Below are 25,616 nucleotides of genomic sequence, written 5' to 3'. Positions count from 1 at the left end.
CTATTTTTAATCAGCTCTCAAAAGTATACTTCTAAATACAAATGTGATTATGTCTGATGACATGAAGAGTTTCATACAATCTAGTCCTCTTCAACCTGGGTTTCCCAATACCCTAAAGCAGTCATTATATGTAAGAAGTTAACTTCTGTTTCATGCATCTGGACTGGCATTAAATACTATCATTGAAAAAGTTAAGAAAATATTCACTCAAATCATGCCCTGAATTCCATGGTTTAGATGAGGAACATGGGTTGGGAAAGGCTGACACAGACCTCCTGCCACTCACCTTCCACTACTTCCTGCTACTTCTTCACACACAGCCTGCTTGCAAATAAGAAGCCCCCATGCTCTTTCACAACTGTATGTGTTTGCATATGCTATTCCCCTGGCCTGGCATTTTCTTCTTCCGCCAGTCCGTGAGTGGGCTCCAATTCATCCTAGATGCTCAAACAATACCTCCTTTGCAAGCGTCCTTGGACCTTGCCAAACAAGGTCCTTTCTGTCGCACTCTGTATACACCTTTATAGCTCGTCTCACGATATCATGAAGATTTATTCACATACCTGTGTACTTTACTAGAATGCAAGCTTTGCTTCACCAGCAAAATTCCTGAAATATAGTGGATATGAAACAAGTCTTTTTTGAGAGAACCATAAAAAATGCTCCTTTTTCCTTATCTTAAAAACCTGTAATAGTTGCTCCAAGTCTTGGAGCTCTGTTATTTTTTAAAAAATCAGAAACTATTTAATATCACATTGACATTAATCACAGTTACAAGAAATCCTAGAACCATTCTGCAATGACTCCACTTTTTCAAAAGAACAGATGGAGGGAGAAAGCCATGACAATTATTCTTAAAATGAGTTACAGCACCAAGATCTGTGCCTCTTTCCTAGAAGATAACCAACAAGTAGCAAAAAAGGGAGGAGAATATTCAATATGGGCATAGACCTTGTTAAAATTCTCTTTAGTTTAAAGAACATACGCCTTTACTGATCTAAGTTCCTGTTAGAAAAAGAAGCAAAACTTGTCCGTCAGTATCTAAACAAGACAAGAATTATGATTGGATACCACAGTCCCAGTATTTATGCTTTAAGAAAGTTAAAGGAATGGTCAGAATATACCCCACGTTAACACAGTTGCCAGGTCACACCCTCAGAGCGTAATTGCTGGCTGGGGAAAACTCCCTCTGTGCCACCCATAAATATAGCAACACCTGACAGTTCAGGGATCCAGGCCTCCTTCCATATTGGAAAAAATCCTGCTTCTGGCAAAAAGCTAGAAGTAGCAGGAACAATGCCTGCTGTGTTGTTTGGCACAGACTAAGAGAGAAAAATAAGGAAATAATAAATACTTTGGCTTTCCCTGTCAGAAAACATCCATCCCATTGTCGTTAAAAATAATTAAAGTTAGGAAAACATAAGAATAATCGCTAATTTCAGCAGGTTATAAGACTATAACACACTGTTTAATTTCTTCTTTAATAATTCTACGGGGCAAAACTAGTGTATGGACCTCTGTTATCTTTGACCCTTGCCTTTTCCTATGTTGACACCATACTAAGGGGTATGAACTTCTTCATGTCTTCAACTCTAACCTTTTCCCCATAACCACCTCCTACCAACCTTGCAGAACCTGCTTCGGGACTTCCAAGACAGTTCTATCAAGTAGATTCCCCATCTCTCCAATCCTTTCTGCATTAAACAAAACTGAGGTTCTCAAAACAACCCTTTTGAGCTGATCATTCTTTTGCTCCAGATAATTTCAATAGCCAATCACCTACAAAGAAAATCCAGTCATCTTTATCTCACATTCAAGGCCCTACCGAATGCATTCCCATACCTGTGCTTCCATCTTTTTAAAAAAATAGGTCTTTTTTTCACCTTTAACATATTACCCAATTGACTTACCTTTTTGTTTATTTCTTTTTGATTATCTTACCCTTACCTCACATGTAAGCTCTACAAGGAAAGCATTTTCAGCTGTTTGGTTCATTAAGGTACCCCAAGCATCTACCAGTAGATGCACAGTAGACACTGATTAAATGTTTGTTGCGAACCTGGGACATACTCTGCTTTTACTTCAGTTACTTAAATTCTAGCCTTCCTTAATATCCCACAGTCAACACTGTTTTTTTTTTCTTGTCTTTTACTTGAGTTCTTCCTACACCAGGCCTGCAAAACATGTGAAATTAGATGAACTCTCACAGGTAATAGTTGGTTACTTAGTTAAGCACTATTTTGGCAACATGAAATGCTCATCTGAATAAGCTGATAATATTTATATAACTCTCAATAAAATTCACTACTTAGTTTTTTAAGAGTTACTGGCTACAGAGGTATTTAACAACAAATCAAGGGTAGAGAGTGTAAGGAGTTTTATTCAAATTTAAACATTAAGGAAGAGTCTCTTTTTTTCAAAGCACTTATAAAGATTTGTGCTTTAAACTATGGCTAGTAGGTCTTTGGTGACTAATTCAGCTAATAAATTACTGAAATTTAGGGCCCAATTTGGGCCCAGGCCACTATATGGGAAAATAATCACTTTCATACTATTATATTATCTAGTGCTTTAGGTGGCTCAGCTAAATTTCAAGTGTAATACACAGCAGTTTAAACATCTTTTATGCCAATGATTATATCCATTTGGATTAACAGAATGATTCAGTGGATGACACTAAATTTACCAATTCTAATTTCAATTAGTAGACCGTAATCAAACTTTTCTTTACTGCTGTTTCCCATGAGAGTACAACTGAGTAAGGACAAGATGAATGCCAACTTCTATAAAGCCTATTAGGAAAAAAGAGAGGCACTGTTACCAGTGTGTTAACTGTACATTCTTGCTAATTAACAATAATGCCTTTTTGTGTTGATGGGCGTGAAAGTTATGCTACTTAGGTTTTGGTTTTCTTGGATAATAATTTTTGTATAAAAATGTAAGTCCTTGATAAAGCTCAAGTTTATTAAGTTTTGGTACTGAGAAATGGACATAACACAGGACTTAACATGACTTATTTGATTACAGTTAGCCAGGTACCCTATGCCTCATGCAACCTAGCTGTTAACCCTTTAGGGTGCTGATAATCTCATACTTGGGTTTGATGAGTTCTTGTAATGTAGATAGAGTGACATGTTCAGGAGGATTTGTGATAAAATATCAGTCACTTCAAATGAACTTATGCTTACTGTATGGTTTTAGTTATTCTTACCTAATATGGCGAAAATGAAAACACTGTTTTAAGAAAAAATTAGCAGCAAATTATTTCATGTCCTTCAGGAAATAAGAATAATAATATCCTAAACGGACCGTATGTTTGTGATAAAATTCACCTGAAATTCAACTAAAATATAAGTGGTTTACAATTTCTAAACTATACTTGTATCACGGTGTGTCCAAGAACTTAAAAATAATTAATAATATAATTTTCTTTTTACATATATTCCATTTTCTCCCTCTCCAGTGTAAGCTCATCTCAGGCAGAGGCCACTTCACTCATTCACTTATCCAGATATTTGGAAAGGCCATTATAAACCCTTTGAAAGTTTGGCTGAGTGAAATGGGGGTTACTAGCATAGCAGTGCCATGGCTGGAAATATGTTTGAAAGGATTACTCCAACTGCTGTGTTAAGAGTACTTTGTTGGGAACAGGAGGACAGAAGCAGAATCAGGCAGCCATCACAGTCGTCCTGGTAAGAGATGATGAAAACTGGGACTAGCAGGGGCAGTGGAGATTGTAGGATTTATATTTATTTTGCAGACATGCAGAACCAACTAATTTTCCTGACTGACTGAAGGAAATGGGGGTAGGGGAGAAATAAAGGAGTCAAGCAACTTCAAAATTTTGGCTTGAGCAACTGAATAGATGCAGTTGTTATCTACTGAGAGGTGGATGACTGAGATAAGATAGGTTGAGGGACGTGGAAAACAAGGGTTCGATCCTGGATGTGTTGAGTGTGAGATATCTAAAAATATTTTCAAACCCATGGAGGTTGACTCCATTATGAGCCAAGATTAAAATATAGGTTTCTCTGGTCTCTTATCTCTCCCCCTTATATTTGACATATGACCCCATAGCCTCTGCATCAGAATTTCCTTTCAAATCTAGTCTCTCCATTTTATTCCCTTGGTTATTTCCTTATTCAGGCTCTTATTCTCACTTGACTCACTCTAATATCTTTTTATCTAGTCTCCTTTTGCTCTAATAAAGCCATCTTCTACATAACCAGATGTATATTTGTAAAATATAAAAGTAATAATGGAACTCTCCTGTTTGAAACTCTGCATTGGCTTTTCACTGCTTAATAAAATAAAACTTAGGGCTGACATCAGTGATTCTTTCTACCAAGCCCCAACCTTCCTCTCTTTTTACTGTATACAAAATATGCCATGTCTAGTCATGCTTCTTTGTCTGGAAAACTCCTATTTGTCCCTCAATACTCAGCCAAACATCACCATTTCTTTTTTCTTTTTTCGTTTTTTTGTTTTGTTTTTTTTTTTTTTTTGAGACAGTATCTTGCTCTGTCACCAGGCTGGAGTGCAGTGGTGCAATCTCGGCTCACTGCAGCTGCCATGTCCCAGGTTCAAGCGATTCTCCTGCCTCAGCCTCCTGAGGAGCTGGGACTACAGACACATGCTACCACACCCAGCTAAATTTTTTTGTTTTTGGTAGAGATGGGGTTTCACCGTGTTGGCCAGGATGGCCTTGATCTCTTGACCTTGTGATCCACCCGCCTCGGCCTCCCAAAGTGAACATCACCATTTCTAAAAGCCTTTCCTGACTATCTTCAGGCAAAATTTGCCATTTCCACCTCTGTGCTTTCAAAACATATCAGTCATACCACCACAATATCACTTATAATGGCATGTTATTATTAGTTTGCTTATATGTCTCTGCTATAAGGCTCCCAGTAGAGGCTGCTGTGTCTTTTCTGTTTTCCTACAGCATCTCACTAAGTGGTAAGTTCGCGGAAGACCCTCTGTTTACCTATACCCCCAACCCCTGATGAAATTAAGTGTTGCTTAGAAGTAGCAAGAGTGTCTATGCTCTAAGATCTTTCATCATCAGGTGTGCCACCCATCATGGCTCAGAGTGGGGCTTAGGAAACCTGCTATCCCATCTGCAATATTAGGGACAAAGACATTTAGGACCACCCAAAGAAAGGGAAGCTGGTGGCAGGCCAAAACAGCTTGATAACAGAGCAGCCATCATGATTCGCGAACTGTCAGCTATGTCTTTATACTTGAATATACTGAGGTCTTTATAACATGTCTATAAGACTACATGGCACAGTTTTCAAACTGTCATCCAATTAATCCCTCAAAATTAAAAATTTTGTTTTTGCTTTCATAACAAATTATAAAATCATAAAAGCAAGAAAACTAACACCTAGAAGAATATACTACGGTCTCTAGTAAAAATTAGTGGAATATAGCTATGACAAATGAACTTTAATATACTTTACTCATACAAAAAATGGTAAAAAGTGGTAGACTACTAGTAAAAATGAAAACAAGATAAGCACTAAAAATGAAAACCTCCAAATAATTTGGAGATAAATATAAAAATACCTAGTAAAAATTAATTCAAATTCAGTATGATGGTGCTCCCTTCATTCCATAATCTAAGTACAAAAATCAAGAGAGAAGACAGTAAAGAAAAGAATGAGGACACGCATTTAGAAAACAATTCATTAAATAATTTTTGACATCACTCCTCAAAGATTGTGAATATGGTAATATCCTTATAATTTTCTATTAATCCATACCAAAAATTTGTTTCCAAACATTTTATTTCTTCATGTTAGCAGTCTTGCATTCCTTTCTTTTCTATCTTACGCATTCTATTTTGACATTAACTTTTTACCTTTTTCTCAAGATATAAAATTTTATCTTAAGTATATTACTATAATTGTCTCATTTTTTCCTTTTATTTCCTTTCTATTTCTCATCATTTACTTTTTCTCATTTTATAAATTAAAACATTTTTACTAATCTTGATTTTTTCCTATTCGATCCTTTTGCTGAACAATGAGTTAAAATCTTGTTTGCATTTGTTGAATATAAAAATCCTCTCAAGTAAATTTGTATAAACACAGGATAAAAGTGAGCATCACATTTGAGAGTTTTCCTAATGATTATGGTTACAAAAGCAATAACTTAATTTGAATATTTGAATTTTTTTCAGGGAATACTTACTAATACTACTATGATGAACAGATCTCTTCTTGAGAAATAATACTGTGATCCAAAACAAATGTAATACATTTCTGAAGTATTTCTCCTTAGCACGACTTTTTAAAAGACTTGTGATCTCATACTTTGGTTGTATGACTCAAAAGATGCTGGAACATACTTTCAGATCTCAAAATTAGGAAGCACTTGTTGAAAGAAGGTTTGTAGGTCTAAGAAAACAATGCAGCTCAGTTACACATTAATAATAAAATACTCAATTTTCTGCTAAAGCAACAGATACATTGAATAAGTGTTTTGTTTGGTTGGTTATATCCATTTTGACTAACATACCTCTAAGGAAAGAGAAGGCCTACTAAAATCGGATGCATTTCCATAGGAATAAATTTTGAAACAGGAATAATGAATCTTTAGCTCACAAGAGACAGGTAAGTCTTACAATGGGCAATTTCTGCTTGTATATCTCATGCTCTAGTACCTTTCAATTTTTAACTGTTCACATATAAGAAAAATGAGATGGGCAGTATTAGATTAGTTCCTGTACTAACTAGCAATCTAAAAATTATTACTTAATTAGTGTAAGAAGGGCATAAATATTTTTAAGGACTTTCATAAAATATAAGGAAAATTACTTAAACTACACTATAACACCATTTTAGATAAGATATGCAAAATTTGATATACATAATCAATCACATTATGATGTAGAAATTGCTAATATTCAATTTCTTATGCATTTCAAGTCTAATGCTCTGCTACTGATGAAGTTTAACTCAAAAATGGTACCTCTAAGTCAAGGTAGACATTTGTCCTTTTCACACTCTTAAATAGAGCCTGGCTAATTGTAGCAATTTTAGGAAATACACAACAACACATATGAAATGTTTAAAAATAAGATAGCTCTTAATGATGACCTACTTAAGATTTTGACAAGCTCTATGAATTATAACCTCCCTAAAATTATATTGTACCTGGTAAATTAGCTTATTAAATGTTATAAATTCTTAACCACAATTACATAGCTTACTGTTAGCTATAAGGACTAAATTCTTAAATGTAAAATTTAAAATGATTAAATAATCCACTAACAATTTTTCAAAACATCTTCAATCCAAACAATGAATATCAGTAACCTTATTTACTAACTAAATTCTGTTATATGGTTCTACTCAGTCTTCTCTACCTTTTCATTAGTACTAAAATGGTCAAAGTCCAAATATATTTCACTATTAGTATATACAATGTATATCGAGATTCACCAGAACTACTGATTGTCATTTTCTAATTAACATCCCTACTAGATCAACTCGTTTTCTAAATATTTTACAAATTGCTCCTCAATGGCAATTTATTAGTGCTCAATGCAAATATATTTAGTGCCTCCCTGTTGGCATTTACATCTTCAGCTCCAACCTAAGAATAGTATACGATGCTGACCATGAAGAACCCAGGCCCAATAATAAAGTCACTCCATATATGTTTTTCTTTATTGCTTTCCATGTATCTGAAACACTTCAATGGACAACCACCATTATTTCCTTAAAGAAGCAATAATCTTCTTTAACAAAAACCTAAATATTTGAAAAGTGTAAAGTAACATCTAAAAAATGCTAAGTCTAAACCTATCAAGTCTCAACAATCTATACTAATAAACGAAAGCCATAACAGACACTCCAAAGTCATTTGTATTTGATTTTAGGAGACGATTTTAATAAAGTGTAAGTTATATTTTGGTAATTACAACATTTATCAACAAATAATGAAACAGTACAGTGAAGGCATAATTGCCCCATTATCTTCTCTTATCTTCCAAGAATAAACCATCATCTCTCAAGTAGATGTCAGAGACAAGCCCAGAGCAGCTGAGGCTGAGCTCTTTGTACATATCTATTCTGCTTACAGTACCTGAAAGATACCTAGGAAAAGAACTATTAGATTCTGAAAGGCTCTTTCCTCTAATAACAATAATTTATAGAGTAATTAAGTATTGAAGTTTGTTGTTGCTGTTACTGCCATTTTTAACAAATGTACTCGCCTGCAATCCTAGGACTTTGGGAGGCTAAGGTGGGTAGATCACTTGAGGTCAAGAGTTCAAGACCAGCCTGGCCAACATGGCAAAACCCCATCTCTATTAAAAATACAAAAATTAGCTGGGCGTGGTAGAGCACACCTGTAATCCCAGGTACTCAGGAGGGTGAGGCAGAAGAGTCCCTTGAACCTGGGAGGCAGAGGTTACAGTGAGCCGAGATCTCACCACTGCACTCCAGCCTGGGCAGGACGGCGAGACTCTGTCTCAAAAAAAAAAAAAAAAAATTACCCATTTAAATGTTACCATAACCCCATGATGCCTTACAAAAGAGGAGATTGAGGTCTAAAGAAATTAAATTAATGTAGCTAAGATCACACGCAGAAAGCAGCAGAGCCTGGAATTACACTAGGCACTCTGATCACAAATCAGTACCCTTTCTGCTGTACCTTCCACCACCCCCAAGGTCCTTAATTAACAAGCATGTTAAAATAAATGCTTCAGTAGCAAATCATCAAAAGACATAACTGATGAGGGGTGAGACTGGCTCAAGGACAGTCATTTGAACCCATCCCCTTCCACTTTTTTCCCTATTAGCTAGACACGGGCCTTCACAGAACTTTACCCATCTAGTTAATTAGCTATCTTTGGATCTCACCCCACTTTTCCTTCCTAAAACAATCATACATTCATGTGGTGGGTTTTTGTTTTTGTTTTTGAGACAGGGTCTCACTATGTTGCCTATGCTGGGTCTTAAACTACTAGGCTCTCTGTAGCTGGGATTACAAATATGTACCACCACACTGGGCCTGATGTTTTAACTGTTTTTGTTTTTGCTTTTGATTATTGCTACTTGTGACACTAGAGACAGCGAACAAACAAAAATCACTATGTAAAAGAAAAAAGCATAAGTCTTGCAGTTAGGACTGCTGAAGAAATCCTGACTCCTCCCCTCATTAGGCGTGGGACCTTAGATAAATTCCTTAACCTCCTTGGGCATTGTTTTCCTCCTCTGTAAACTGGGAATAAGGGTATTTAACTAATGGGCTTTGCGAAGATGATGTCAATCAATCACATACATGGGCCAGGAACAGTAAGTGCTCCACACATCGGCCTCTCCTTCACTCTAAAGAGCGCCTTTATTTTTTCTTCACTTGAATCTTGTAGTGGAGAGACTGCTAATGTATCATACATCAAACAATTGAATAAAAAATTATTTTAAATTGAAAAAGAAACTATAATCATGTAGGTACCTAAGTAGCAACTCAAAGAAAATTTCTTGGGTACTAATATGCTTTGCATTAGATATATCTTAAGGCAATTGATTAATATCAGACTCGATGCTGGAAGAAAGTTTAAATGTTAAATGCAAAATTCAAAATGTCTTTTCCCTGTCTCACAATAGCTATAACTGTCTCCACTAATGCAAAATGTAAAATCAAGAACAACTACCTTTTGCTATCAAGCAGAGAGAGGAAGAACTTCTCCCTAGGGCGTAACAATACAAATCACTGAATTACTAGCTTATAAAGACAGGGCCACTGGCAGATGAATCCCAGCTTGGAACCATCCATGCTGAATGCCGTTTCTGGGTCTATGTAAATCTAGTGAGCAGCTTGCTTTAGTATCCAGCATGGATAAATTGCCTAGACTAGGGACAGCAAGTCTATTTCATCTTAAGTGTCAACAGTGATTGACAGTGACAATCTAAAGCACTGTATATGGATGCACTTTGAGGCAAAATCAAAGCTTTGCAGAAAAGAGTGCCAGGATTAATCTGCAGTGTCTACCAAGAATGGAGGAATACGCAGTGAGTCCACTGACATAAAAAAAGTATTTTTAAGTTACAGATGAAAAAACTATAATCTAATTTTCTTTTCCATGGGCATGATAGAATGAATGTTGTGTATTCACATCCCATTTCCTTCTGGTCCTGGACTCACAACTAGGCTTCATCTCCAGCGTTTCCTGCATTTGGATGAGGCCATTAATAGATTTCTTGCCAATGGAATACAGGTAGAAATGATATTTAGGCCTGGACCTACATTTTCTCTTACAATACTCCCCTTTTTGTCTGTCTCCCTCTGTAAGCCAGATGCATAGATGACAGTGGAGGACTCTGAAGCTCTAGATGATAGAATTTCTAGAAAGGAGGAGCCATCCATGGCAGACTATGATACGAGCAAAAAATTAAACTTGTAGCATGCCACTAGGTCTTGGTATTCCCAACAATGTAGTTCTGGTTGAGACCGACAATCATAATATCATGCCACATACATGGGTCAACCATGACCTGTGCTAAGCAAATCAGAATTCTTCCCTGTGATTTTGGAAAACTCTCTCTCTAGGAAGAGAACCCATTTCTCTCAGTGAGGCTATGATAATGTGAACCTGGGAGCTTTAGTTCAGAATCACTGAAAAAGTCTTCAAGAATGGAAGAGGTACTTCACTACTAATGTGTGAAACAGAAACAAGAGAAATAGGAGGTGGAGGGAGAATCCTGAACAAGCACTACAGAGGTCAAGCTTCACCCCTGCCTCTTCCTCATATTGGTTACAAGGACTAAAATGCTTCTCTTTTTGCCAAAACTATTTTGATCTATAGTCCTGTAACCTGCCAACACAACAGTCGTGACTAATACGGGTATAAATTAGAAAACAAAAATCTTCCAACTGACAGACATTTTGACATATATTCTTCCAAAATTATGGGTGTACACATACTTTAAAAAAATGAAAACTGTGGGGCCGGGTGCAATGGCTCATGCCTGTAATCCCAATACTTTGGGAGGCCGAGGTGGGCAGATCACTTGAGGCCAGGAGTTTGAGACCAGCCTGACCAACATGGTGAAACCCCATCTCTACTAAAAATAAAATAAAAAAATTAGCTGGGTGTGTTGGCATGAGCCTCTAATCCTACCTCCTAGGGAGGCTGAGACAGGAGAATCACCTGAACCCAGGAGGCAGAGGTTGCAATGAACTGAGATTGAGCCACGGCACTCCAGCCTGGGTGACAGAGTAAGGCTCCATCTCAAAAAAAAAAAAAAAAGAAAGAGAGAAAAGAAAAAGAAAGAAAGAAAACTGTGATTTATGGATTTATGATCCCATCTCATAAATTTTCCTTTCCACGTCAAATATACTTTAACAAGCTCATTTTTCAAGGTTGGCCAGTATCTTATTGTTTGAATACACTACCATTTTAAAAAAAGCATTTGGGTATATTCAATTTTGCATTCCCCTATATACATTGATGCAACAAATTTTGGGGAAACGAAACATTTTTCCAATTATTTACCTGATATAAAGCTGTTGAATTCAACTTGCTGGTCAAAGGATATTCAAGGGTTTTGATTAATATTGCCAACCCACCCTCCCAAATATTTATACCCATTTACACTCGCAGCAATTGAGTGCTCGATTCATACTATTTTTCCACCTGAGAAAGTAGTGCTGAGCTGATCTGAAAAAACACTTGTTTCTTAATTCACAGCACTATCCTACGAAATGATTAGTATAATCTACAATAGGGGCCAAAGTCAAATTTCTATTCCATTAAGATATATATAGAATAGACCACTGGCATAGTTATGTCACCAAGGAACACAGTCCTTCACAAAATGCAATAAAATATAACTAAAAATTAAGCAACTCCTTTGGAACAATAATGAGAATTATTGTGGGGGGTTGGGAAAGAACCACAAAGGAGTGAGGAGATTCATATGTTAAACAGTTGGTCACAGCCCACTCATTAGCACAGTCTCCAATCAGCCTCCTATGGAAACTTCCACGGGTACACTCATGCTCACTCAAGGGTAGCCAAAACCAGAATGTTACATGTTAAAATACACAATGAAGAGGCCAGAAAAACATGAACACACTGCAACCTAGATGTTTTAGGGAGAAAAAAAACAACAAAACTACATGAAGCCATTGTCTAACTGAATTATTTAGCTAGAAGTTGGAACAGCTGTAAGCTCTACACTTTGACACTAACCAGGTTCATAGTGATATTATAGTGAAATCCACTGGTTTAGATATAACAATCAGAACTAGGTGAATAAGGCAATTACATATTAGGGCACCTATTCAAGATAGGTAGATAAGAATTATTCAGTATTAACACATACAGAAAGTGTAATTTTGCCACTTTGGGACTCAGCTTACTCATCTATAAACTTGAAAAGGCTGATCAACTTCTAAGATTCTCCTGAGTCTAAAAATCCCTGCAGATCTCAGGCCATCTACAACCTTGCTGTTATTTCTTAACGTTCTCTGTCTTCCTAAATTCATTCGTCCAGCAACCTTCAACTTCTTCAAACCCTTAAAATGTGACTTGCTCTCTGTAAGCCTCTTCCTAGATAGCATTCTGCAGCAGTTCTTGTTCACACCTCACCTACTTTAAGTCTCCTTCATTCTTCAAGTCTGGGCTTAAACATCTCTTCCTCTGCAAAGTGCCTCCACTGTAGTCTTCACCTTCCTTATTAAAACTTAATTCTTTTTGAATCACCTGTAATTATTTCTTTAATTTTCTGTCTCCCCTACTAAGTCACAAGCTCTCTGATGCCAAAGGCCATGCCTATCTTGTTCACCATGGTATCCCTGTTTCCTGGAACAATTCCTGGCATTTGGAAATTATCCAAATATTTGTTAAATGAATAAATAATGGGATTGTGCTAAGTAAGCTAGTGAAAGACTCAGTACTGGAAGTAATTTCTAATTTTTCCAAGTAGGTCATTAAAAATAAAATTAAATATGTTGTTATTTATTGCTTTTTTTACAAAGGAAAAAGAACCCTAAGTTTTAGGTTAATCTTGCCCCCTTTCCTTAATTGCTTGTTGAAAGCCCCCAAGTTGTTAATGGAAATTTTATCACGTTAATGAATAGTATCACCAAGTACTTAGTGAATACTATCATTTCAGTGAATATTGAAAGTGTGTAGTCACTTTTGAAATTGTTTTTCTTTTGTAATTATCTTAACCAGGTATAATATATGTAGTTATGAATTATAAAATGAATACTGAAAAACAATGCCGCCCAACTGTATCCAACTCTAAAGAAAATAGCTGCACACACACACACACACACACACACACACACAATGCCGGCAAAGGATTTTCTCTAATACTAATACTTAACCAACTAATATCTAATAGTTAATGGTAGGTACTGAGAGAAGTCCACATATGCTTTAAATCCACAACCCAAAAATCATGGATATAATTGTTTAAAATCTAACTTTTTTTCAAATTTACCAATTTGCTCATTGTTCTAACTTTTAATATCAATTTTCTGATTTTCCCCAGATTAAATCGTTGTCACATCACGGCCATGCAAGTGTTGAGAGGATGTCAGGAAATACACATTAATTATATACATTAAGTAATTTAATGTCTATTTGTTTGTATTCCTCCAATATTACACTTCTATGCTTTTATAGTTTTTTGAGAGAAAGAAATGAGTTTAAATCCTTGCTCTTCTGAAGTTTATCAGGTAAAAGTAAAATTTTTAAGTAGAAAGTTTATGAGAAAACAAAGGTATAAAATTAGGGAAATATGAAGCATAATAAAAACATTCAATAAACATTTACCAAAACCTGCTATCATGCTATGTTTGGTGTGAGGAATAAGTCTCAAAGAAACTACAGACTAGAGGAAGAAAACAACCACTGAAGAGAATCCCACTATAGCTCTGGGAAGGATATGAAAGAAATATATGCACAGGGGGCGATGTAGGCACAGAAAAGAATGCCTAAAACTCGAGTTTTAGAAATTAGATTTTAAAAATATATTAAAACTTAAAAACAGCACATGCAAAGGCCCAAAAGTAATGCAGAATATAGTGAATCGAATGTTTCAAAGTAGTTCAGCAATGAACTGTGGGGTATGTGTGTGTGTAGGCAAAAACAAAGAATAAGAAAATAGGCTGGTTCCACATCTAGCATACAGGTGGACTATCAAGGGAAAAACACCTGATAACCTGGATAAATATTACAGGCATCCTTCCACTCATTTGGCTGAACTCACAAGAAAATAAAAGCAATCTCCAAGGCCAAAAAATAAAAACAAAAAAATTGCAGAAAACCACATGGTAAAGTAATACTGAAGAGGAGGCTGCCCTGAAGTCATGTGTTAATCTAAGTGGCTTAGAATCTTAGATTCTAGCAGCCCTGTGGGGAACAAGGGACAAGGCCTTTGAGACTAAGCAAGGTAACTAGTTTGAACTAAGACCACTATATAAAGCTAGGATCCTCAAAGGGTTACTCCCTTAGTAAAATTAAGAGAAAAACAAAAACAAAAAAGAATACCTCTCAGTAAAAGGAGACAAGGCAAAATGTGTTCTGCTCTTCCTAGGCTCTGGGTAGATAAGGGAAAAAAATATCTGGGGCATTTGTAACCATAGCTTTCCCCCTGATGAACTTTGTTATTCAAATTTATACTACAGATCCACACTCCAATATCTAAGACCCTTAGGGCGATATATGTTTCAGAGTTCATGAGTTTGCAGATTCTACAAAGGTATTATGGTACAGACATCATATATTAAGTAACACCTCACTATAATCTGAACAGCATACCATAAGATGACAATATTTTTATAGCTTAACATATGACTCTTCATGATAAGCAGTATGTAAAGACTATATATGGTCAACTTTTCCTACCAAATGATTTACAAAAATAATTTTGGTTTTTTGAGCATTTTGAATTTTCAAATTACGGATAAGGATTATGGATCTGGACCTGCACTGGATGGGAAGCTCCAAGAGCAGAATTCAACTTCAGGTTGTCTCAGAATGGCAGCACCTGTGGGACCTCTCTGAAGCAAAATCTTTCTAGGTGACCCCAGGCTCCCTAGGATTCCCACAAATGAAGTACTGGCCAACATGACCTCAGAGTCTAAAATTACAAAACACATGAGGAATCATGATTGAACATCAGGCAAAAACAACAGAAACAGAACTTCATGTCATAGATCTATGAAATATAGAATATAAAATTAGTTTTGTTTAAAATGGTAAAGAAATAAAAGAGGAACTCAAAAATGTTAGCAAGAAACATAATTATCCAGAAAATGGGCAAATTTGAAAAAATTCAAAAACAAAAAATATAAATAAAGTAAAAAACTAAAAATGCATAAAAGCAGACAAGACACAGCTAAACAAAGAATTAATGAACTGGAAGGTATCTGAAAAACAAATCATGCTCAACAGAAAAGAAAGCATTAGAAAATACAAAAGGTATATTTAGATTTATATGGATGCAATAAAGTCTAACATATTTCTAATCATGTTTGAAGGACATAAAAAGAAAGAGAATGAGGATAAGCAATCATCAATGATAACTGAAAAGTTGAGAATTTTCCAGACTTGATGCGAGACATACATTCTCAGATTTAAAAAACCCAACAAATTCCAAATAGAATAAACAAAAAACAATGCCACATCTAGACACACATCCACTACAGAAGGACAAGACAAACAGAAGATTTGAATGCAGCCCCCGTCAAACAAAGGAATTACCTAAAGGCAGGTAGACAGATAAATTTTCCTAAGAGCAATAATAGAAGCCAAATGACTGAAATATTATCAAAGTGAAAATAACTGTCATTCTAGAATCTTATATACAGATACATCGTCTCCAAAATATAGTTCAAGAAAAGGATATAGTTCAAGAAAATCTTATATATGATGAAGGAATGGTGAGCAAAGAAGTCAGTTACAAGGTAGGCATATCTAAGTAAACACTGCCTTCATCAAATAATAATGTACAGCTTTACATGTTGAAACTACAGTGGAACTAAAAACACTGAATAATAATAGCACATAAGACAGAAGTAGGTGATTGAAGTTAAAAGTTCCTAAATTTCTTGGGAAGAAAAAAGAGATATTGATCAACTTCAGACTTTACATATGCATATTAAAATTTTAAGACTAATCACTAAAAGAACAGAAATAGTATATATACCTTCCAAACTACAGAAAGAGAAAGTTGGAATTAAAGGAAAAACTGATACAATTAAAAGGAGGGGGCAAAAACAAGCATGGAGAAGAAGGGCCAAATCCCTGGCAATATATGTGGAATTGTTATAGTGGTGGTAGTAGCAATAATAGTAGTAGTAATGTTTATTATTAGTAGTGGTATTAATAACTGTTATTGCATATTTGTGTGTCAAGTTCTGGGCTGGGTATTTTACATGTATTATCTTATGTATGACTCATTAAAAGTGAAGTAGGTACTATAATTAATCTTCATTTTACAGATGAGGCTTATTACTGATCTAAATCAAGCAGAAGACAACTAAAGAAAGAGATTTCAGATAGTTTTTTGTTTGTTTTGCTTTGTTTTAGACAGGGCCTTGCTCTGTCACTCAGGCTGGAGTACAGTGGCATGATCATGGCTCACTGCAGGCTTGACATCCCCTGCAGCCTTCCAAGTAGCTGGGACCATGGGTACACAGGATCGTGCCTAATTTATTTTATTTTTTATAGAGATGGGGTCTCCCTATGTTGCCCAGGCTGGTCTCAAACTCCTGGGGTAAACTGATCCTCCTGCCTGGGCCTCCCAAAGTGCTGGTATTACAGGCATGAGCCACTGCATCCAGCTCAGAGAGTGTTTATATAATTATCACTCACTGGGTTTGAGGGATGAGGGATAACTCTCAAGTTAGTGGCTTGGGCAATTGAGTAGGCAATGCCTGGCATCCAATAGCAATTCTAAGATTTCATGCATGAATTATGTCATTCAAAGACACAGAATATTTAAAGAGAGGTATAGTTGTGTCTGTTTTCTTTGGAATGGTGAGTAAATCACTGTTTCAAGCAACTTGGTTATGGGAAAAAAGAAAAAGCAAAGAATGACAGGTTGGTTGTTGAAAAGCTATTATCAAGATAATAAAGGCCAAAGAGACATGTGTGTGGTTTGTTTGTTTTAAATGGAGATATGTGAAAATACTTATAAGAGAGACAGAAGATGTTAAAGATAGAGATGACAGAATAACTCATGTAGAAAGGACAGTTGTAATTTAAAATAAAAAAAGCTAAGCCTAGGAGAAAAATCAAATGGTGAGGCCCAAAAGCAAAACTACACCAAGCAGGGAGAGACCTAGCTTCTCTCTCTCCTGAGTAGCCAGGAATGACACATTAAAAATTCTTTTTTTTTTTTTTTGAGACAAAGTCTCACTCTTGTCCCCCAGGCTGGAGTACAATGGCGCAATCTCGGCTCACTGCAACCTCCGCCTCTCAGGTTCGAGCAATTCTCCTGTGTCAGCCTCCCGAGTAGCTGGGATTACAGGTGCCTGCCACCACACCTGGCTAACTTTTTTGTATTTTTAGTAGAGACGGGGTTCATCATGTTGGCCAGGCTGGTCTCGAACTCCTGACCTCAGGTGATCTGACTGCCTTGGCCTCCCAAAGTGCTGGGATTACAGGCGGGAGCCACAGCGCCTGGTGAAAACTCTTGAGAAAATGCTAGATCCTCCTTAAAAATGAATAATGAAGAAGGCTTCTGTACACAAGGAAGAGGAGGATCCTCACACATCTGGGACAAATGAAGAGACAGCAGAAAAACAGCTAGAAAGACTGTGGGCTTCAGGGTACAACTGTCTCTGGTTTGTGCTTTCACCCAATTGTTTCAAGGAAGAGTTGTAATTTCTTACTCACAAGTCATTGTGCAATTGACACAGGGGTGTGCCATTCAACCAATCTTCCCTTGGTGAGAAAGAAAAAAATAGGGTAACTCCCACATTACATAAATGCCTAAGAAAAAATACAGCCAACATTCCCCTTCATAAATAAACAATACCTTTTTCTAAAACGAGAAAACATTATAAAAGAAATGAAACTAAGGATAAATATTTTTAATGGCAAGGAATTTGATTTTTCAAATTATTTAAATGCACTATGATTATGTTTGAAGGTTCTCTTAGTAGATGCTGGCTCAGGAGTTGACTCACTTAAAATACAACTCTGTAAGGAAAGCACCCTCGGCCCCTAGGGAATAGGGTTATATGTCACTTCTGACCTTCTTTATCAAGATAAGCTCCGAAGAACACCCTAGCCCAGCATCAGTCAATTGAAGGGAGGAGGCAAGGTATTTAAAGGATATTTATTTATGAAAAGCTAAAAGAGAGGTCCATGGCAACTAAGTGCACAGATTAAATTACAAATAAACCTTTAGCCAGCATTTATTAAACAGTACAACTAATGGGGCAATATATCAAGAAATTTATATTTTAATTTAAAATGCTACAAGCTAATATTGCAATTAGGATATGAATTTGCCTACTATCTATATAATTTTTAATATTTTTCCATATCAACATTTTAAATCACTAAAACAACTTTTTAAAAATCAAATTGAGTTATCAATTTTATTCTAAGAAAGTATCTGCTAACCACATCGACTGCAAAAAGTGAAAAAAAAATCTAAAGTGACTCAAATATATTTAAAAATTAAACCATTAAAAAAAGATTCTTTTGAAAATGAGAAAGTAAAAAGATCTTGAAAAAAAAATCCGTATTGTTCCACTAGCTGCTATCAATTCTGTTTAATTATTTTTGTGTCATTTTTAAAGCATGCTCCCTCCTATTACCTAAGATTCTTTGTCACTCTGCTTCCCCCGCTCCTGCCAACCCTGATCACATGGTCTCTTCTCTCCCCTCCTAGGACACTGAGCATCTTTGACAATGTCACAGAATCATGCACACTGGGCCCATTACACATATATGGTATGAATTATAATCATATTAAATGCTTTTCAGAAGTGTATCTCCCCCATCTCTTCACCCTTGGTCTGAGTCTTCTGCTAAAATCACGAGGAAGGAACAGATTATGTTCTGGTACAGAAAAGTGAGAGGGTGTGTTTTGTTTTGTTTTTTTTAAAAAATTAATAGTTAAATGAGAACAAAAATCAAATTAAAACATATTTACAGCAAGTTAGTATACTTCTCAAATTCAAAGTTACTCTAGTGCTATTAATCTTTTACACATTGTACTACTTAATTTTATTCAGTAAACTTTGCTTACTTTTTGGATCTTTCAGCACTTAGAGAAAACGCTGCTAAATTATCACAAAATATAAATATATGGTGTCTACTGAATTAGTGTGCTAACGGAACTTCTATGAATTAAAATATATTCCATATTTACTAAGCACATTTATGCAAAGCAAACTCAGGTTTAAATTTTCATTTTATTTTTACTCACAAAATTTCTTACTTTTTTGCAGATATTCTATGAATAAAATTAAAGCAGCAGGAATTTGGGCTGATGTGCCCGTATTTGTCTTGAATCAAAACTCAGTCCATATCTCCTACTACCTTTACCAGATAGTCTTATAAGAGACATAATCTTTTTCTTTTTCGTAATTTGGGAGGAACAGAATCATCAGTAAAATTCTAGTATCTCTCAAACATCAGATTCAGAACTTGAAGCGCTTGCTTTTCATGTGGGATAAGCTCATTACTAAATAGCTTCAAGTGTTTAATATGGAAAAAATAGGATTACTGAAAACCAAATTGGCTTTTCATAAGGTTTGTTTTGATGTTAATAGTAATGTCTAGGTTTGAATTCTGATCATCATAAATAGGATACTTTAACAATGTAGCATATATAGAAATCATTCATAAGCACTACTAACTGAAATGAATCATATAGCAGGGCTGCAAAACTTTCCAAATTTACCCCTGCAGATGTTACTTTGGACCAACTCTATTTTATTGTTCAACCTTGACACAATACTGGGTAGGTACTGGGTGCCTATTACTACCTGATCTTTTTACTTTATTATTTGACTTGGGCTATCCTTTAGGGCATCACATACAAAATAGAAAAAAACAAACAACACTGAAGTGTCAAACAGTCGTAACTAAGAACGTAAACACTCACTGAGTCCTGGATATTTTATATGCTAGCAAATAGGTACAAAAAGTTACAAGGGAAAGGAGGCGAGGATGTACAGGTGGACCCAGAAAAGTTAATGTCAAACCAATATTGGTTAGGTATTTAATTTTCAGATACAAAGGGCAACATTATTATACTCGAGTATGGAATGAAAGTTTTACATAATCCAAAAGTGCCATAAAATATATAATCCTTACTTAGATTATTAAGTGCTGTCACTGAAAAAAGAAAAAAATCTGGGAATAAATGTTTAGAATTTCTTCATTTCGACCTTTTCACCATATATAATTCTGCCCTCAGATGTTAACAAATCATTTCTTCAAGTGTATAAATCACATATCTTTAAGAATCATTTTATAAGTCACCATGACTAACAACAATAATTTTCTTGGCCTATCAACCTAAAGAGAAAAGAATTTATCATTTAAACCAGTACCTTAATATTAAATACATATTTCATAAGGATTTTGAGCCCAATTAATCCAATACCTTTAAAAAATGATAGGACCATAAATCTGTTTTTATAATCTTCCAATCTAAACTCCAAACTAAAAAGTTATACACAAATCAAACTAGTAATAAATTGAAATTGTTTTTGTTTCAAACCCCCAAACTCTACATTTTGTGCTCTTTTTCTCCCAACCAGTATTTAATATTTTCAAAACTAAAACACCAACTACTTGAGAATGCTTCAATGGCTATAGAGAAATTTAATTATGTGTTTGCACGTTTTAATAACAATTCACTTTTATAACTGGTGTTTACTGAAAACCTGTGAATAAATTACTGAGGTAGTTTACTGTTTCTTTAAAGGAACTTCACAAAGAATTCTGAGCAAAGATATCCTCTTAATAATGCATGTAACATATATATTCAGGTTTTCCATATCATCTTTTCTTAGAATAGTATGTATTAGTAATGTGATACCTATGTCTCCAAATTCCATCCAAAAGTTGGTTTTAAGTAGATGTTTTATTTTATGACTTACCAGAAAAGTAAAACATTAAAAAGAAAAAAACACTAACCAATACTCCTCAGTGCTTGGTTTTTGGTCAATTTTTTATGCAACAGAATTAAAATGTTTTCATTCAATTTTTTCATGACAGAATTAAAATTTTTTCATGCATATTATAATGACTGCAATATGGATGGGATTTTGATGCTCAATTCCAGAGAAAGCTACGCAAGCAAGGCGGGTGTTTTAGAGATTAGACCATTTAGGTTAATGTGGTTCATTTTCTCTCCTCTCTCAGTAGAGTATATTACTAAACTACAGATGGCAGTTAAGTGCACTGGTTAAAAGCTATGAAAGTTTGGCCAGGGGAAGTGGCGGCTCACTCCTGTAATCCCAGTACTTTGGGAGGCCAAGGTGGGCAGATAACCTGAGGGAAGGAGTTCAAGACCAGCCTGGCCAACATGAAGAAACCCCATCTCTACTAAAAAAATATACAAAAATGAGCCAGGCGTGGTGGTGCATGCCTGTAAGTCCCAGCTACTCAGGAGGCTGAGGCAGGAGAATCACTTGAACCCGGGAGGCTGCAGTGGGCCGACAACATACCACTGCACTCCAGCCTGGGTGAGAGAGCGAGACTCCATCTCACAAAGAGAAAAAAGAAAAAGCCATGAAAGTTAATTACCCTCCCTGAACCCATTAAGTGACGAAAGATTAATAATATAAAGCTCAATTCGTGCTATATAGTAACTGCTCAATAAATGTTCAGCTCTTATGACCATTCATATTAATAATTCAACACCAGTTCCTATTTCAGCTGCTTTCTTTTATAACATGGAATCTTCCCCCTATTTTCCACATCTTAGAAATCATATTGGAAAACCTCCTACCTTCAAATTTTCAAAAGACTTTTCCACTAAAATACTAATGTGACTAAATATTTAGATCTGGAGAAGTCAGTCTTTATCTGAATGATGTTTTAATGAAATGTTCAAACCTGTGAATGTTCTCTGAAATACAGCAGTATACTGATTTATCATTTTCATTATAGATCAGCATGTAGCAAATTCATAACCTATACCTTTCTTATATTATGAGGATTTTCTAGACTGATATATACCTTTAAGACATGAATCATCCTTCCAGAGTTGGGGAAACTGATGGGAAAATGGCTAAATGATTCAGCATGCTGCAGCAAAGTGAGCTGGTCATAAATTTACAATTTCCACTTCTCTTAGGTGCCCTGGCCCTGGTGGCCTCTTTCATCTTGTACTGCATATATAACATATAATGCTGTAATCAATAAATTTAGTTAAACATTCCCTTGGGAAAGGCATAATGGTACCTTCCCCTCAGATGAGCTTCTAGAAACAAAATTATTCAATTCTATGAGACAACAGGTTCACAAGGCTAGACAGCTCTTACGATGTCCAGTAGTAAGCTTCATCAAGCTTCGCTTATGCAGATAATAGGGCTAGAGTGAATTCTGACACTGGTGCCATTTTCTTAGCTGCACAAAGGAAATAGTAGGGAAAAGACCCAAGACCAAAAAAACCCAGAAGATGGGCAAAGGAAGCCAGCTGAGGAAATGGCTATGGCCATACCTGTGTCTCTCATGCCAACACTCACCTTTACCAAAAACATCACAATAGAACAGAAGATCCTAAGCAGGTCAAGAGAACTAAATAGCAACTGCTGAACATATACTCACATAGCCTGACTTATGAGAAGCCTCAGCACCCAAAGCAGGTGAAAGCCTTTTTCTTTTCTAAGTGCCTCTGTTTATCCTTCAGTGACAAAATATTTACTGTTAATTAAGGTATTTCAGAAATACATAGATTCCAGAGTAGAATAAAGCCTTTTCCATCAAATAACCAGTTACAAAAACAATATTAAGAATTAAATGGTTTCATCTAAAATTGCACCATCTCAGATGCTGGGGAAGTACATCCATTTTGTGACCATAGCAGAGTCATCTCACCCAGCATTTTCTGAGAATGGGACAAAGTGTGCCAGGATGTGTAAAATGAAATTGCCATAGCTATGAAGTCCAATTTCCTCATTCAGTACTTTGAATTTATTTGTTTGGTATGGTAACATAACAGACACACACACACACACACACACACCCATACTCACAAAAACAATCCTCAGGAGCAACACTGAAAAAGATTATACTACCTTAGAACTATCTGAAATGTATTTAGGAAAGAACTAGGGTGACAAGTTTGACTTTCCATAAATTTATCTTTTTTTTTTTGACTGTGCAACCTCTAATTTCCTCTAATTTGGAGAAGGGAGGATGGGTGGAGAAAGAAAAAAAGGTGAAAAACATCTAATTCAGAGTGTACAATCTCTGTGTGTGTATGTATGTATATATATAAATATATGCGTGTGTGTGTGTGTTTTTCCTCCTCCACCAAGACCTTGGAGGTCAATAAGAGGAAAAAAATGGCTCACAAGACAAGGTTTCATGGCTAACCCAAGGGAACACCTTCACAGCTGGAGAATTTCAGCTCAGGGGCAACCTGGATGGGAGTTATCAGAGGCCACAGCATTATCGACCAAGCACCACCAGCATCCCAGGCGCCTCTGCCGTGCCCATGTCCCTCTTATATAAAGAGATGCTTACAGTCCAGGTGCTTTTTCTTGGGGCCCATCACTTCATGAGTAGTGGCTTTGCAGACCGCTCTCGCTACAGCAGAGCCTGTCACGCTGTACTGAGCGGCGGCGATCCGATCCGTGAGCGTTTGGCCCGACATCTTCTCTGGTCGTGTCTACTGCCTCCTCTTCTGCAGGAAACAAGGGGAAATGGTCCGGCTTTAATCCGCAGACCCTACCCTCCAAGCACCCAGGCCTTGCCTCCTCCAGCCGCGCGGCGGCTCTCTCCTGCTCCATCCCCACCCCGGCACCACCTCTCGGAGCCAGCAACGCGCCAAGCCCCGCTCCTGCGATGCGGTCCAGGGAGTCTTGGCCGTGAGTGGGGCCGTCACGGAACCCCAGCGTGGGCTCCAGTCGCAGCATCGTGACACCGTCCCCATTCTCCCCCGGCCCCTACATAGGGCCAGACTCGCCCCCTGGGGACCCCCCTGTCAATCAGCACTTTCCCTGCAACCTGACCCGCGGGTGCTGGACTAGCCACGACGTGCGTCGGGGTTATTCCCTGGGCGCCGCACCCACCGGTGCCCACCTCCCACCTCCGCAGACTTTCCTCCTAGAAGCCCGCAGGCTTCGGGGAATGCATCGGATACCCAAGCCCTGGCTGCCTCCCTCCTCCTCCTCGCGCTGCTGCAGCAAAGGGCTCGTCCTCCCTCAGTCGCGAAGCAGATTATCCTAGCGTTGCGCCATGTTATGCCCTCGCCTCCCTTTCCTTCCTCGCCGCCGGCTCCAAAGCCTCGCCGAGGCCCATCGCCCGGGCCCCTTCCCCCCGGTCTCCAAATCCCTGCCGCAGGGGCCGCCCGGGAGCTCTGCGGAGGCGCCGGAGTCTTGGGGCGCCTCACCCTTCCTGGCTTTGGAGCGGAGCCGGACTGACGGCGAAGCCCAGCCCCCCGCCCGCCCTGGAGCGCTCCGCGGAGCTGTCACCCGGCCGCTGCCCTTCTCCGCACCCTGGGATTATCCTCTGCGGATCCCCGCGCGACCCTGGAGCGGGGAGGGGGCCTAGTACGGCCGCGGGTACTCACCCCGCCCCTGAGCGGCGCCGCCCGCCGCAGGATGAGCGGAGCCCGGGCCGCTGAGGGAAGCCGCGCCGGTGGGTGTGTGCGAGCGCGCGAAGACCCGGTGCCCCCGGGCGCGAAGTCTCCAGCCCCGGCCGGGCCCCGCTCCTCAGCTCCGCGGTCCCGGCGCCCACCGCCCCTGGCCCTAGAAGCCAGTACCCGCCCGCCGCCGCCTCCTCTGCCAGCGCCGCCGCGTCTCTCTAGCGCTCCAAGCTGCGGCCCCATCCCCGCCCCCACCTCAGCTCTGGCGCCTCCGACGAGTCAGGTGACGGCGGCGGACGAACCCGGACGAGCCCTCGGCGGAGCGCCTCGAAGCCCCCTCCCAGCTACTCACACACACCGCCCCCCGGGGCCTGGAGCTCAAAGGCGAGGGGGCGCCTCGCGCAAGCATCCCCGGCAGGCGGGCGGGGAGAAGAAGGAGGCTGGGAGGCCGACACCCACCCAGCTAGCGGCTCTCCGCTGGGCCCCGGGCCGCCCCTCCGCTGCTGGCTCCGCACCCGGCACGCACTGGGAGCGCGCACCGCGCACACCTGCCCGCCGACTGCGCGGGGAGCCCTGGGCGGGGGAGGCGTTGGCCAAGCCGGGCGAGTGGGCTTCTCGAGTTCTACTCTGTGAAGGCCGAGGCGAGGGCGTCGTCGCGCGCTGCCTGGCGGAGCCCAGCCCCTTTTCCCCCCACACTGTCGCTGACACGCCCGCCTGTCAAAGGCTCGGAGGCCCAGATGAGCAGGGCGATTTTAAATGTCAGATCCTGCCGGCCATCAGCGACCGTCACCTGTGCGTCTTCAGCTCCTCAGGCTCCTCCGCTTGTCTCAGTTACAACTGGGAACCCGGGTG

The 25,616-nt window shown here is 38.4% G+C and overlaps 1 protein-coding gene across 41 annotated transcripts in view; it reads right to left on the bottom strand.

Moving 5' to 3' along the window:
• The window catches only part of SNAP91 (synaptosome associated protein 91), a 160,005-nt gene extending 134,594 nt beyond the window's left edge, over nt 1-25,411 (bottom strand). For 18 of the 41 annotated variants that reach the window (XM_055274089.2, XM_063637802.1, XM_063637811.1 and 15 more), the window contains exons 1-2: nt 24,750-24,861; nt 23,702-23,861 (exon numbers count right to left, since the gene is read on the bottom strand). In XM_055274089.2, the coding sequence (XP_055130064.1) occupies nt 23,702-23,831 (130 nt within the window). In that variant the 5' untranslated portion in view covers nt 23,832-23,861; nt 24,750-24,861. Of the gene's footprint in view, nt 1-23,701; nt 23,862-24,320; nt 25,000-25,019 lie in introns of those variants that run through there. The other 23 variants (XM_055274090.1, XM_055274093.1, XM_055274101.1 and 20 more) reach the window with 6 other exon arrangements.
• Between the last annotated feature and the right edge of the window lie 205 nt (nt 25,412-25,616).

This window comes from Symphalangus syndactylus, chromosome 4, assembly GCF_028878055.3.
Source record: "Symphalangus syndactylus isolate Jambi chromosome 4, NHGRI_mSymSyn1-v2.1_pri, whole genome shotgun sequence".
Taxonomy (NCBI): Eukaryota; Metazoa; Chordata; class Mammalia; order Primates; family Hylobatidae; genus Symphalangus; species Symphalangus syndactylus.
The sequence above is the reverse complement of the archived record's forward strand: the minus strand, read 5'-3'. Positions and strand labels throughout refer to the sequence as shown.